At 33.2% G+C, this 15,817-nt stretch overlaps 1 protein-coding gene and 1 long non-coding RNA gene across 11 annotated transcripts in view; one reads left to right on the forward strand and one right to left on the reverse strand.

The window, feature by feature from the left end:
- Nucleotides 1-15,817, forward strand: part of LOC123613985 (uncharacterized) — a 107,683-nt gene that overhangs the window by 86,608 nt on the left and 5,258 nt on the right. For 3 of the 10 annotated variants that reach the window (XR_012501840.1, XR_012501836.1, XR_012501837.1), the window contains 2 exons: nucleotides 5,509-5,578; nucleotides 7,435-15,451. The exons of 2 other annotated variants lie outside the window; for them this stretch is intronic. This is a non-coding gene — a long non-coding RNA (uncharacterized LOC123613985). Of the gene's footprint in view, nucleotides 1-5,508; nucleotides 5,579-7,434; nucleotides 15,452-15,817 lie in introns of those variants that run through there. 5 more of the 10 variants (XR_006721408.2, XR_006721406.2, XR_012501838.1 and 2 more) reach the window with 4 other exon arrangements.
- The window catches only part of CATSPERE (catsper channel auxiliary subunit epsilon), a 98,663-nt gene that overhangs the window by 76,521 nt on the left and 6,325 nt on the right, over nucleotides 1-15,817 (reverse strand). Inside the window, exons 2-4 of the mRNA XM_074351736.1 lie at nucleotides 5,493-5,566; nucleotides 4,975-5,041; nucleotides 3,525-3,595 (exon numbers count right to left, since the gene is read on the reverse strand). Coding sequence (XP_074207837.1) covers nucleotides 3,525-3,595; nucleotides 4,975-5,041; nucleotides 5,493-5,566 — 212 coding nt within the window. The remainder of the gene's footprint in view (nucleotides 1-3,524; nucleotides 3,596-4,974; nucleotides 5,042-5,492; nucleotides 5,567-15,817) is intronic.

Raw genomic sequence — 15,817 nt, forward strand, 5'->3', positions numbered from 1 at the left:
TACTGGCACAGAAACAGACGTATAGATCAGTGGAACAGAACAGAGAACCTAGAAGTAAACCCACACACCTATGTCAATTAATCTGTGACAAAGGAAGCAAGAATATACAATGGAGAAAAGACAATTTCTCCAACAAGTGATGTTGGGAAAGCTGGACGGCTACATGTAAGTCAATGTAATGTAAGTCAATGTATAAAAATAAACTTAAAATGGTTTAAAGACCTAAATATAAGGTGTGACACCATAAAACTCCATGAAAAGAACACAGGCAAAACATTCTGACATAAATCATAAGAATATTTTCTTAAATCAGTCTCCCAAGGCAAAATAAATAAAATAAAAATAAATAAGTGGGACTTAATTAAACTTAAAAACTTTTGCACAGCAAAGGAAACCATCAACAAAACAAAAAGACAACCTATGGAATGGAACAAATTTTTGCAAATGATATGATCGACAAGGGAATAATATCTAAAATATTCAAAAGCTCATACAACTCAATATTGAAAAAACAAACAACCCAATTAAGAAATGGGCAGAAGACTCAAATAGACATGTCTCCAAAGAAGACATACAGATGGCCAACAGGCACATGAAATGAGGCTACTAACAATTAAAGAAATGCAATTCAAGGTTACATGAAATATCACCTCACATCTGTTGGAATAGATACCAAAAACTCTACACTTAATAAATGCTGGAGAGGATGTGGAGGAAAGGGAACCCTTGTACACTGTTGGTGGGAATGTAAATTGGTGCAGCCACTATGGAAAAAAGTATGGAGGTTCCTTAAAAAACTAAAAATGGAGCTACCATATGATCCTGCAGACCCAATCCTGAGTATATACCTGGAAAAGATGAAAACTCTAATTTGATACATGCACCTTAATGGTCATAGCAGCAGTATTTGCAATAGCCAATACATGGAAACAACCCTAGTGCCCATCAAGAGATGACTGGCTTAGGAGATGTGGAATATATATACAGTGGAATATTACTCAGCCATAAAAAAGGAATGAAATATTGCCAGTTGCAGCAACATGGATAGACCTAGAGGATATTATAGTTAGTGAAGTAAATCAGAGACGGATAAATATCTTTATCACTTATCACTTATATGTGGAATCTAAGAAATGATATAAATGAACTCATTTACAAAACAGAAACAGACTAACAGGCATAGAAAACGAACTTATGGTTACCAAAGGAGACCACAGGAGAAAGTAGTTGAGTGTGGTGGTGGATATATTAGCAGTTTGGGGTTAACAATATAAACACTAGTATATATCAAGTAGATAAGCAACAAAGACCTGCTGTATAGCACAGAGAACTATATTTAATACCTTATAATAACCTATAATGGAAAAGAATCTGAAAAAGAATACATATATACATGTATAACTGAATCACTTTGCTGTACTTGTGAAACTAAAACAATGTTGTAAATTAACTATACTTCAATTAAAAAATGGTTTAAAAACAGAAGAAAAATTCCTCATGAATAAATGAAAACATGCCCAATAATAATCAAGGAAATGCAAATAAAATGAACAATGACATAGTTTCACATCTACTAGATTGAAAAAATTAAGTCATATAGTAAGTGTTGGTGAGGATGTAGCACAATGGGAACTTTCATCTACTGCTGGTGTAGATGTAAATTTGGATAACCTTTTAAAAATCACTTAGGCATTACCTAGTAAAGTTGAACAAGTACAATCCTACTTTTAGGCAATTCTACCTTTAGGTCTATACCCTAGAGAAACTTTCACTTAATGTACATTAGATCGGTACTTTCCAAATAATGTACATACAAATGACTACAGCATTTTGTTAACATGCAGATTATGATACATCAGGTCTGGAATGAGGCCTCAGATTCTTCATTTCTATCCAGTTCCCAGATGACACTAATGCTGCTGATCCTTGGACCACACTTTGAGTAGCAAGGCGTTATCTTGCAAATAAATGCATCAGCAGCAGAATGAGCAAAAATAGTTATAAAATGGAATACTGTCAAGCAGTCACAATGCAAGTACCAAAGGTTCTTGTTTAAACACGGATGACTGTCGAAATATAGAATGTTCAGAGAAAGAAGCAAGTCACAGATGAATACATATGATTCAATTTAAATAACATTCAAAAACAAGACTAAACAACTTCTTATAATCATATATTATTGGTAAACTATAAAAAAAGCAAAGAATCTATTACACCATATTCAGGAGTGTGGTTAATTCTTGAGGGATAGATAGGATGTGATCAGTAAGGACATAAAGCAGACTCTAAGGTACTGTAATGTTCTATTTCTTGACTTGTGTGATGGATACAAGGATATTAGTTAGTCTTGGACGGTTCCATCTCCCTCCTTGGGGAAAGGAGAAAGTAGCCCATCGGCCACAAAGGCAGGATCCGTTTTCCAATTAAGCTGTACCAGGAATTTTTATTCCCATTATTTTGCCTTTTCTGTTTTTCAATTGGTTCAAAACCCACAGGGGGAACGCTGTTGACTGGCATCTCCGAAATACCCAACAAGGACAGTTTCATTAGTAGCAGGGACTCAATCCTTGCTTCTTGGTAAGACTCTGGGAGAGTGGCAGTAATTCAGAGAAGAACGGGCAAATGTGTACTCCTAGTGGGGCTAGCTGAAATCTAGTTATTGGGGCTTTCCATCCAAAAACTGCACATAAACTGCAGAGCCATGTGACTTTAAGGGGCTTTGTGAACCAGGACAATGAAACTATCAGCAAAAACCATGCTTTACTGAAGACACAAGTATTCTGATAGGTTCTGTTTGGGTCTTATGCCAATCCTCAACTAATCACTGTGGCCAGTTAAATGTGGGGTTTTAGAGTTAGTACCAGGTAAATCACATGAAATTAATAATTTCACCACAGAATAGGGGAGGGATGGTTCCCCCAAAGGAAGGATATGCCTTGACTGTGATACTAAGAAAGCTCTGATTCATTGATGCTTTTTACTTATTGAATGATTTTATAATGCAATTAATTATTCTTTTCCTGTACCAGTTTTCCCTTCTTAGTTGTATTCATTCACCATCATGTTAAAAAGAGTTTGAAGAGCTGTCTAAGACAAAGAGAGTCCTTTTGAAATACAGTGTATATAATGGAAACAAAAGAGGCCCATAATCTGAAAAACCAGTCACTTTCCAATGCTATCTTTTAGCAGTTGTATATTTTTTCCAGATTATTTAACCTATCCAAGCTTACATCTCCTTATTTATAATAAAGATAGTAATACTTACATGTAACTAGTTATTATGAGAATTGATAAAGCTAATTTACATAGAGTATGACCACGTAGAAGCAGCATATGTTTAAACAGTGGTTACTATTGTTATTTTTACCGTTTGTTCTTCAATATTAGTTGGGCAATACGTTTGAAATATCTTGATTGGTGAATAAAAGCTTATGTGGGAACAATAATGTAGATAATCCACTTGTGGTTAATTAAAGCTAAATACTCTTAAAACGCATTAATTACCTTTCTATTGCATTACTTACATAGCCTTATGATACCAGAGAAAGCAAAAATAAGAATTCTCCATAGGGAAATAGCGTTCTTCTTCTAAATCCTAAAAGAAAATGCAGAAGAAACTATGATAAATTCAGATGGCTTATTGTTTCTATTATATTTCTCATTGTGAAATTATATATATTTTTTCATATATGATATATAAATTTATATCATATATATATGTATATATATCTTTGTCCCCAGTTCCTGCTAATGTTTGATCTTTGACCCTGGTTCCTGACACTCCTAACACTCTTGTAATTTCCTGAGTATTAGGCATGTCTGACACAGAGCTCCTAAATTCCTTTTGCTCCAAGGAGGCAACTCTTGGAGGGCTCCTGGTTGGGAACTGATCACTAAAAAGGCCAACCCATGATTTAAAGCTTGGAACTTTCAGCCCAACCTCCCATCCTCTGGAGAGGGGAGAAGGGCGGGAAACTGAGTTAATAATCAATCATGCCTACTTGATGAAGTCTCCATAAAAATCCCTAAAGCATGAGAGTTCGAGAGCTTCCAGGTTGGTGGATACATATGCATGCCAGCAGGTGACACACCCAACTCCACAGGGACAAAAGTTCCTGCACTCAGAACCCTTCTGGACCTATGGTAGTCTCCTCTTATCCATGGGGAATATATTCCAAGACCCCCAGTAGATGATTGAAGCTGCAGATAGTACCAATCCAACTCTATATATACTGTTTTCTCCTGTACAGACGTAACTGTGATAAACTTTAATTTATAAATTAAGCACAGCAAGAGATTAATAAAATAACTACTATTAAAATAGAACAATTATATCAACATACGTAGATATTTTTCTTTTATATTGATCTGTTTTCTTTCCTTACCAAGTAAAAAACTTTCACCTTTTCACTTTGTGAAGGAAGAACTTTATGGCTTCCCTTTGGCATGTCGGAATTGCCAGCTCACTATGCTTGCACTTTGGGGTCATTATTAAGTAAGGGTTATTTGAACACAACACTGCAATACTGCAGTAACAGATCTCATAACTGAGATGGCTACTAAGTAACTAATGGGTGGGATATGCTGGACAAAAGGGATGATTCAGGCAGGACTGAGCGGACGGCTAGATGATGCATCACACTACTCAGAACAACTGCAATTGAAAGCTTGTGAATTGTTTATTTCTTAAATTTTCCATTTAAATTTTTTGGACCACAGTTGACTGTGGGTAATTGAAAACGCAGAAGGTGTAACCATGGATAAGGGATTACTGATTCAGCTCATAACACATAGTTTGCTATGAGCTATATCTAAACTTAATGACACTGATAATAATTTTTAAGTATCTAATTTAGAGTTACAACTTTATTATTTAAAACAGGTTAAATTAAGTTGAAAGCTCAAAAGTGGCAAAATAAATTTAACAGGGATGATTATTCAATATTTAATAATTTATCATTAAAATCAACTTACGGGGCCCGTAACAATTGGTTTTATAACCTGAATACCAGCAGAACAACGCAGTTCTGTCTTGGGTGATCTAGCATTTAAAAAGAATGAGAAAGGAGAAATAAGTACAGATGCATATGAGATTAATAAAAATTTCCCTACTACTTTTTAATCCTAAAAATTTCCATTGTATGCTAAGAAGAAAAATAAAAAACAAGGGGGGAGGGTATATAGCTCAGTGGTAAGACTGCATGCTTAGCATACATGGAGTCATGGCTTTGATCCCCAGTACCTCTGTTACATTAAATAAATAAATTAAATAAATTAAATAAATAAATAAATAAATAAATAATCCTATGTATAGCAATATTTCACTTCTCTCCTATTTTCAAGGTGATTTTGTTTTTCTTTTCACATCTATTTAATGCAAAGAAATTTACATTAAATCACAGCCTTGAATCTGAATGTCCACACTTTGAATGGTTTTTTTTTTTTTGCATATAAATACACACATATGTTGACTTTCACAGCAAAAATCTTACCTTTTATTTTTCACAGAACAAGTTCCTGGCACACTCCACTCAGAAAATGATGTCCCTTCATACTCTAACTGAATCTGAAAAAGAAGGTAAAATAGTTGAAACAAAAAAATCGGCTTTAAAATTTATCTCAGTGTTTAGATGTAGGGTTCAATTTTCTGCATCATTATTTAAAGAAAGAATAACTAAAATTCAATTTCTTTGAAATTGTACAAGTATTAGGGCAAAGGAGAAGTAACAACTTTTCCGGGATGGTTCAATAGTCTCCCTTCAACTATAAGGTTTTTATTTTATTTTACTTCAAAAGTAATCTATTAAGTGTGGGAGGTGACTGGTATCAGTCTAATTTTCTTCAGTCACATTTTCTGTATTTCTTTATTTCTACTTTTTTTTCCTGCTTCCACATTCTTTAATTTATTAATTCTTTCTTTCTTGACATATACCCATCCACTTTCTAACACCATCAGTCTTAGTCTCAACACTGGTCCTCTTACTCAGCCATAGTTGGAGCCCAATTTCACCTTCTAATATTGTTACATAAAAATTACATACATATACTTATGTATACATTTTAATGCAGATTTACATACATAAATATTGCTTCATTGTTTCTACTTATATAATGGGGCTTATCTATTACCACCTATCTCGTAGGTTTGATATTGTGTATAAGAAGAAAAAAGAGAAAAGTTCACCAGAAAATATGACACAACCCAAAAACATATAAAGTAAAATTTGATAGACTTACTAGAAGAAATTTAAGAAGTCACAAAAACAGTAGCATATTTTTAACACATTTTTCTCAAGCCATAGATAAACCTGAAAAAAAGGTGGTTACAGTTGACCCTTGAAGAACTCAGGGGTTAGGGGCACTGACCCTCCACACAGTGGAAAATCTGCCTATAACTTACAGTTAGCTCCCTGTATATGCATTTCCTCAGCATCTGTGGTTGCACATCTGCAGATTCAACCAACATTGGGTTGCATATTACTTCAGTATTTACTATTGAAAAAAACTGTTGCCTAAGTGGACCCGTTCAGCTCAAACCCATGTTGTTCAAAGGTCAACTGTGTGTGAGTGTGTGTGTATTTCTAAAATTAACCAATATAAAATCTTTTCCATCTTACATAGAAAATTTACCAAAATTGACATTGAAGTCTTAGTCAATTTCAAAGTATTATTATCACACATACTTTGCCTTTGATACTAATGAGATAAAATTTGAATTTCTCATAAAATTAATAAGAAAAAACCCTAGGATATTTGTAATCTTTTTTTTTAATGTACTTCTGAATAATTCATGCAGTAAAGCAGAAATCACAATAAAAATTACACAATATTTATGAAAAAAACAATAAAGGCATTTGTTGTTATCAAAACTTGGAGCATTTAGTGTGAATAGTCTCTAAAGGAAATTTATAGCCTTAAATATATGTAAAAGAAATATGTAGTTTTAAAGTGAATAAACTCAGTTTTCATAGATGATGCCATAAAATAACCACAGAGAAAATGCAAAAAAAGTAAAAAGAAGGATATAAAAAACAGGAAAAAAATAGGAATTTATAGAAGAAAACAAATAGGAAAGGGTTAGTGCTAATATAATGTTTTAATCTACTCAAATTTCCTGATAAACACACAGAACAATTAATATAGCACCAAAAACAAACAAACAAACAACCCCTCCCAAAACCCCACTAGACAACATCAATAGTAGAGCTCAGAGACAAGGTGTCCCTCAAAATCCCAAAATAAAAGTGGTTTGGAACAAACCAGCTAAAACTACAGACTCATGTGTTGTCAGCATAAGAAAGCAAAAGGAAGCAAGTATGACAGACCTCAGAAGAAAACACCTTAGTCAGTGATAGGTATTCAGTGGAAACCATGGCAGGAAATTAGAGAATAGCAACTCTAACCAGAGATGTTTTTACACTTTTCAATTTCTAGGTAAGTTCAAGAAGTTCATGGTGATGTCTGAAAGGACAGGAGGAGCTGGGACCTATGAACTCCAAAACCAGTGAGCCAAAGACGCCTTCTAGGACAAAGGTCCATAATGAAGAAAAATACAGGGAATGGAATGCTGAGCTGGAAAGGGACAATAAGAACAAGGGAAAGAGAAACTACAGATGAATGAGGGAGGGAAATAAAATCTGGAAATCTTAGAAAGTATTAACCTTATTTTTTGAACACTTTACAAAATAACATAAGAGGTAACTCTAAAGCCATGAAGTTAGAAAAGTTATTATGGCCCATCTCTGCCTCCTTAAAGAGGAGGAAAATTAGTTTCATGTTTTGAAAAATAAGCAATAGAAAGAGGATCACAATCAAATCACACACAGTTCTAATAAGAAAAGAAGAGAGTAAGAAGCAGAATAGCATCTCTGTAAGACCATATCCATTAAATAAATGAAAGCTATAACTTAATGTGAGGGTTAATTTTATGTATAAATTTGGCTAGATTATTGTACCCAGTTATTTAATCAAATGCTAATATAGGTTTTGCTATGAAGGTATTTTATAGATGTGGTTTATATCTACAATCAATTGACTTTAATTAAAACAGAATACCTTTGATAATGTGAGTGGGGCCCCTTTTGATCAGCTGGAAGCCTTCAGAGTAAAAAAATGAGGTTTCCTGGAGAAGACATTCTGCTTGAAGACTACAGCGTTAACTCTTGCCTGAGTTACCAGCCTCTCACCTGATCTAAAAATTTCAGACTTGCCAGTTCCCACAATCACATCAGCCAATTTCTTAAAATAAATCTCTTAATATAAACATGTATAAATTCTATTAGTTCTGTATCTCTGGAGAATCATGACTGATACACCTACTATTTCAAAATGAAGCAAAATAAATAAGAAAAATGATAGAAGTTATGGAATGACAACAGAAATCAGAATTTAAAAGTCATAAATAAACTAGAGCTCAGAAACAAGTAGAAATTTTTAAAAAGTAAATTCAGAAATGAACTAAATTAGAAGAAGCACAGTAGTGAATAAACCTAATAGATAAGGTTTTGCAGTAAACAGAAGGATTTTAAAAATAAAAGAGAAAAAGTGACTCAAGAATAAGTGACAAATATTAAAGATAGGCAAAGAAAATCTAATATATGCAAAGTTGGAGATTCTAAGTAAGAGAATCAAACTGATTGGAACAGAACACTAACATTAACATTAACTATAACTCAAGAATAATATGTGAAATAAAATAACCTGAAACAATGTACTGAAAGGGCACAACTCATACCCAGGAAAAGCAGAAAGAATTTTTTTTCAGAAAGCAACCCAGAACCTATATTAATAAAAGCATTGAATTTGATAAGAAACCCTTTGGGGATCCTGACAGAAAGAACAATTTATTCACAAGGAAAAGAAAATCAGATTTCCAGTAGACTGTTCAGAGGCAACACTTTATGTCATAGACAACAAAATAACATATATATAAGGAAATAGAAATATTAGCCAATAATTTTTATATCCATATATGCCAACTTTTAGATAAAAGTTAATAGACAAGGTCTTATGACCATAAAATAACTTGGGAAATAGAACCCTTCCTGAGGAAACTGCTAGAAAAAGAGCTTCCACTAGAATGACTGCAGAGACATCAGCTTAAGAACTGTTGCTAAGTATTAAAGAGGGATTTTTCTGTAGAGACACGTCTACGTGGTAGCTACTAAAAAAGGAATTTGCTACTGACTGTACTCTAACAATGTATCAGAACATGAGTGGTAGGTGAATTATTAGCCCAGATAATCATGGCCAAGTAAGTTCAACTCTCTCCATACATTTCCGAAAAATTACACAGATCAACAAATAAAACCAAGAAAATTCTGTATAATGGCATAACTAGAAAACAAAGCACACTACAAACTTCAAGAAACCTGTAAGTACAAAAATAAACAACAATTTTTAGCAGAACTCTCACTCAAGCTCCTGTCACAATCCTTTGTGGACAGTGAGTGAGCTCCTGAAAAACTTCATGGAAGAGAAAAGACACAAACAGAAGGTTGAGATTTAATTAAAATCACCCACAGAAAGAGAAAGTACAGTGAAGTGCAGAAAGTACAGCAAAAAGACTCCGGAAGATCAAAGCACTGACTATGAGGAAGAAAATTAAACGTGTGTGACAGTTGAGGTGGGAGCCTCAGAAATGAATCAGTTTTGGAGAGAAGAAAATAAAAGGAAGAGAGAGACACACTTTGGAGAGTATGTAACATAGGGAAAGAGAATTGAGAGGGAGAAATTTAGGATATTACAAGCTAAGAAAAATCCTAAAGGAAATACAACACCTTCAACAAGAAGCCATCAATTAAAGATACTTCACTTTGCTACAATGAGATAAATAAACTTAAACTAGAAATCTTTTAAATCAACTCAAGTTGGCAACTTCTCCATGAAATTCATAGATAAAAGCAGTCTTTATCCATACAAAGCTACAATAAGAGAACAGAAAATTAAAATCAAAATTTCAGTTAATGAAACTGCCTTCAAAAAGCCAAACACAAAGCAGAGAAAACTGCAAACTAATATCCTAAGCTGAATTAGATATCCTCAGACAAGTATTTGATGATGAGAAAGGAAAATCTTGAATTGTAAATTCACAAACTAGGAACAGAAATGAACCACAAATAGAAATAAGGGTTGATTGAATTAGGAAATGATACAGACGATTATAAAGGAAATGAATACTAAATTAAAAGATAATGATGTGTGACTACATTTGAACAAAAACTGAACAAAAGGCATTGAAGAAAGGCAGAAAAAACCAAGAAAATATAAGTGAAATAGGTAAAGAAGAAAAAGAACCAGAGAGAAAATGATGGAAGTATAAGACAGACAAATAAAATCCAACACGTGTGTAATTGGAGTCCCTGAAATTAAAAAGCAAAACAATGGGAAAAGAACTAATATTTAAATCTGTGACTATGAAGACTTTCCAGAAATAAAAGAAGATCTGAATATGTACATAAAAAGAGATCAATCATTGGCACCTGGAAAAATTGACATTTAAAAGTCAACTCTGAAACATGTCTGAGTAAGCCATGGCCTCCCAACAAAAAGATCAAATAAAATACAAGTGCATCAGAATTTTCTAAAGCAACATATAAAGCAAGGTAACAAGGAAGGTAACTCAAGAAATAAAGTATGAACCAAAGATTTCATATCCAGTGGAGCTCTCCTTTAAATATTAAGGACATGACTGTGGGACTTGGGAACATTTTTAATAGCAAGAATTCAGGAAGCACTCTACCTAGGAGCTCTTTATGAGGAATCCACTAGAGCAAGGGTCAGCAAAACTACGTATGGCCCGTGTGCCAAATCCAGCTCACCACTTGTTTTTGTAAATGAAGTTTTATGAGAATACAGCCATATTCAATTTATTTAGTGTCTATGGCTGCTTTCATGTTATAATGGCAGGGTTAGGTAGTCACAACAGAGATCATTTGATCTGCAAAGACTAAAATATCTGGTCATAATAGAAAAACTCTATCAACAACTGTACTACAAGAGAAAATGAACTTCATTTTCTAAGTCATTTCAAAAAATGATTGGGGTAACTGGCAAAAGGATTGATGTGAGCATTAACATATTTGATTCTAGATAAAAGATTAACATGTGGAGATAAAGAAAAAGAAAGGTTAAAGGGTAATATATAAATGTTACATATTCTGACAAAGTAGAAATAATGCAACTAAAAATCTGGGGTAAAGAAAAATAAGGATAAAGGAAAGTACAGTAAACTCACTAAATGTAGACCAGGGAATAGGTGGAAATTAAATGCTATTAAAAAAACAGATAGTAAATAAGAGAACAGGGCACTAAAATGTTCAAAAGATATAAATACAAAGGTAATTGCTAAAATAAAAATATAAACCTTCCTAAATACAGAAAGACTTTTTTTAAAGGAGAAGAAAAATAATCAGGCAGAGGAGAAACACAGTAAATAAAATACACATAGATTATATATATGTCTATATATAAAATAAGAGAATTGAGAGGAAAAATATGTCATATAAATAAATGTGAATGAAACTTAACTCACAAAGCGAGACATAATACATGCTGTGTACAAGAGAAGCACCCAAAGAAAAAAGTGACCCAGAAAGACTAAAGAGAGAGGAATGGGAAAAACCTAGGTGACCTTGGGTTTGGCAATGGCTTTTTAGATGCCACACTAAAAGCATGATCTATAAAATAAAAATTTGATTCATTAAAATTAAAAACTTCTACTTTGGGAAAGTCACTGTGCAGAGAATGAAAAGATAAGCCACAGACTGGGAGAAAATATATGCAAAATTACTGCAAATATCTGATAGATGACTGATATCCAAAATATACTAAAAGCTCTTAAAACTCAACAAGAAAACATAAATTCAACTTGAAAAATGGAAAAAAGATCTAAACAGGCACCCTAGCAAAGAAGATATATAGATGACAAGGATGTATATGAAAAGATGCTCAACATCATACATCATTAGGAAACAAATTAAAACAAAACATTGAAAAGCCACCACACATCTATAAGAATGGTAAAAATCCCAAACGCTCACAACACTAAATGCTGATGAGGATGTGGAGCATCAGGAACTCTCATTCATTGCTGGTGGGAATGCAAAATGGTATAGCTACTTCAGAAAACAGTTCTTAGTTTCTTCGTGACTTAAACATATCCTTACCATATAACACAGTAATCCCATTCCTAGGTCTTTAACCAATAGAAATAAAAATATATGTGCACACACATGTATGTGAATGTTCACAGAAGTTTCATTCAAGATAGCCCCAAACTGGAAACAACTTAACTGTCCATCAATGAATGAATATATTAAAAAAAAGCAAAAACTGTGATATATGAATGCAAGGGAAAACTACTCAGCAATAAAAAGGAATGAAGTACTCATAAATGCACCATTAAGGATTAATCTGAGAGCACCAGACTAACTGAAAAGAAACTGATCAAAAAATCTATAGGTGATTTCATTTATATGAGTATCTAGAAAATGCAAACTACTGGAATGGGAAACAGATTATTGGTTACCAGTGGCTGAGGATGGGGAGGGTGAGAACTGACTGCAGAGTATAAGTAAACTTTTGGGGGGTGATATCAGTGTTCTATATCTTGATTATAGTAGTGAGTATGCAATTGTATGCATTGCCAAATTCAAACTATATGCTTAGAAGGAGTAAATTTTGTTGCATAAAAATACCTCAATAAACCTGCCTTTTACAAAAGAAACTAGAGATACATGAACTAATCATCATGTATAAAAGAAACCTGGATAATCTGTATCCTGATTTACACAGACAAACTGAATCTTATCTGGATCCTAGTTTTTATAAGCAAGTCAGGAGCTGTGAGTCTTCCAACAAGTCTTCTTTTTCAAGACTGTTTTGCCTATTCTGAATTTCTGAATTACCCTCTCTATTCAAAACTTTATTCTCTTTCTTGTCCCACTCCTGTTTCCCTCAGGATTGAGGAGTAGCAAAGAAAAGGCAGACTGAAACAGAGCAATACTCAGATAAGCCTTTCTTGGTAACAGACCCCTTCATGTTCTCCAGCTTCTGGCTTGAAGAAAAACTTTAGTCTCCTGAAACTTCCCTGACTTGCATATTCTGGTTCACGGGTTAAAAGATGAAGTACATAAACACATAATATTAGAGAAGTAAAATAACTACAAACAGAAATTTAAATGGTATGCAGAGATTACAAAGAAATGGATAGCAATAAATTTGAAAACAAATGCACATTTTAAAAGAAAACATAGTTTACAGAGATTCCTTTTACCTGGTTTTGAATAATGTAAATACAATAGTATATATAAATAGAATATGAATGTAAATGGATATAATTACTTTGTAAAATCTTTTGATACCATCTCTTAGAGCTGAAGATATGCACATACTCTATGACTTCAGTTTCACTCCTAGATATACACCTGGCAGAAATGCATACATATATTAACCAGAAGATAGGTATAAGAATGTTCATAGCAGCCCTAATCACAGTACTCTAAAAATGGAAACAACCCAATTGTTTATTTAGAGTAGAAATACATGTATTGTCATATGTTTATTCAAGGGAATACTATACAGACTTGAAACTGCAACCATATGAAACATGCTGCAGAGAGGATGGGTCAAATCTACCAGTAGGAAATAAGAAAGTTCAGAAATCAACCCATCAATATAGAAAAAAGATGATACCAGAAAAAAATAATAGGAAAAAATAAATTGTTTAATATATGCTGGTTCATTCTATGGAGAAAGTAATGTAAGTGCCTATCTTATATACAAGGTAGACTCCAGATGAAAACACAACCACACAAAATTTATGGGACACAGCAAAGGCAGTGCTAAGAGGGAAGTTTATAGTGATACAGGCCTTCCTCAAAAAAGAACACTCTCAAATAGAATTAGAAAAGAATTAGAATTAGAAAAGCTAAAAGAATTAGAAAAATAAGAGCCAAAAACAAACAAACAAAAAAAACAAAAGTCAGCAGAAGGAAGGAAATAATAAAGATCAGGAAGGAAATAAATAAAATAGAGATTAAAAAAACAATAGAAAAAATCAATCAAATCAAGAGCTGGTTTTTTTGAAAGAGTAAATAAAATTGACAAACCTCTGGCCAACCTCACGAAGAAGAGAAAAGAAAGAACACAAAAAAGCAAAATAAGAAAGGAAAATGGAGAAATTACAACCAATAACATAGAAATATAGAATATCATATGAGAATATTATGAACAACTATGTGGAAACAAAATGGATAACCTAGAAGAGATGGACAAATTTCTGGAAACACATAGTCCACCAAGACTGAATCAAGAAGAAACTGACCACTTGAACAAACTCATCACTAAAGATGAAATTGAATTAGCAATAAAAAACCTCCCTACAAATAAAGTCCAGGACTTCAAAAAGACACCTGCACCCCAATGTTCACAGCAGCACTATTTACAATAGCCAAGACATGGAAACAGCCTAAATGTCCGTCGACAGATGACTGGATAGAGATGTGGCATATTTATACAATGGAATACTATTCAGCCATAAAAATGACAACATAATGCCATTTGCAGCAACATGGATGTCCCTGGAGAATGCCATTCAGAAAGAGAAAGAAAAATACCATAGGAGATTGCTCATATGTGGAATCTTAAAAAAAGAAAAGAAAAAGACGAACATAAATTCAAAACAAAAACAGACTCATAGACACAGAATACAAACTTGTGGTTGCCGAGGGGGTGGGGTAGGAAGGGACAGACTAGGAGTTCGAAATTTGTAGATACTGATAGGTACATATAAAATAGATAAACGAGATTATACTGTATAGCACAGGGAAATATATACAAGATCTTGTGGTAGCTCACGGTGAAAAAGAATGCGACAATGAATATATGTATGTTCACGTATAACTGAAAAATTGTGCTCTACACTGGAAATAGACACAACATTGTAAACTGACTATAATTCAATAAAATAAAATTTAAAAAAAGAAGTGAAAAAAGTGTTTTCATGAAAATGCTGTACAGCTGAGTATGATTAACTCTGCTCTTTGCCGTGAAGTCAAAAAAAATTAATACTTAACTATCGTTTTCAAAATTTAAACACTTACAGTACTTCTGGTACTAAAAATATGGTAGTCTGGGCTCTTAATGGAATACCTGTAGAGGAAAAATTCAAATATGAATACTAAAACTAATTTCTCCTCCAAGTATAAGTAATTCTGTACATGGTCAGGGATTCTATACATGGCATGCCTGGGCTGCCCCGAGCGTTACATTCCTGCCCAAGCATCTTCTTGGAAAGCGTAGTCAGGGCTAAAACTTGGAATATCAGCAACATCTGCCCACAGCTCAAGGTGTGTTCAGGTTTGCTCAGTGTCTGAAGACACTACAGTGAGAAGTAAATACTTACACATCTTGTTTTTGTTTTAAAATAAAAACTGTTGAAGAATACTGACTCTAATTCCTTCACTTATGAACTGAGTTAAAATGAATAAAGATTGAAAATTTTAAAAAAACGGTATTTCTTATTTGAAACACTGAAGTAAAGAGCAAATTTCTATGAGTCCTTCTTTGTTCATTATCATTTCTTGCTATTATTCAGGGTACTTTAATTTCTATCTATATGATCTATCTAAATAAAGCAGCACTGTCCAATAAAAATATGTGAGCAACTTATGTAATAAAAATTTTTCTAGCAGTTACATTTAAAAACCAAGAAGAAACAAGTGAAACTGATTTTAATAGTATATTTTATTCAAAAGCAATTTTATTTTTACAGTAAGACTTTGAAATCTGGTGTATATGCTATACTTAAAAAAAT

Source organism: Camelus bactrianus, chromosome 23 (genome assembly GCF_048773025.1).
Source record: "Camelus bactrianus isolate YW-2024 breed Bactrian camel chromosome 23, ASM4877302v1, whole genome shotgun sequence".
NCBI lineage: Eukaryota > Metazoa > Chordata > Mammalia > Artiodactyla > Camelidae > Camelus > Camelus bactrianus.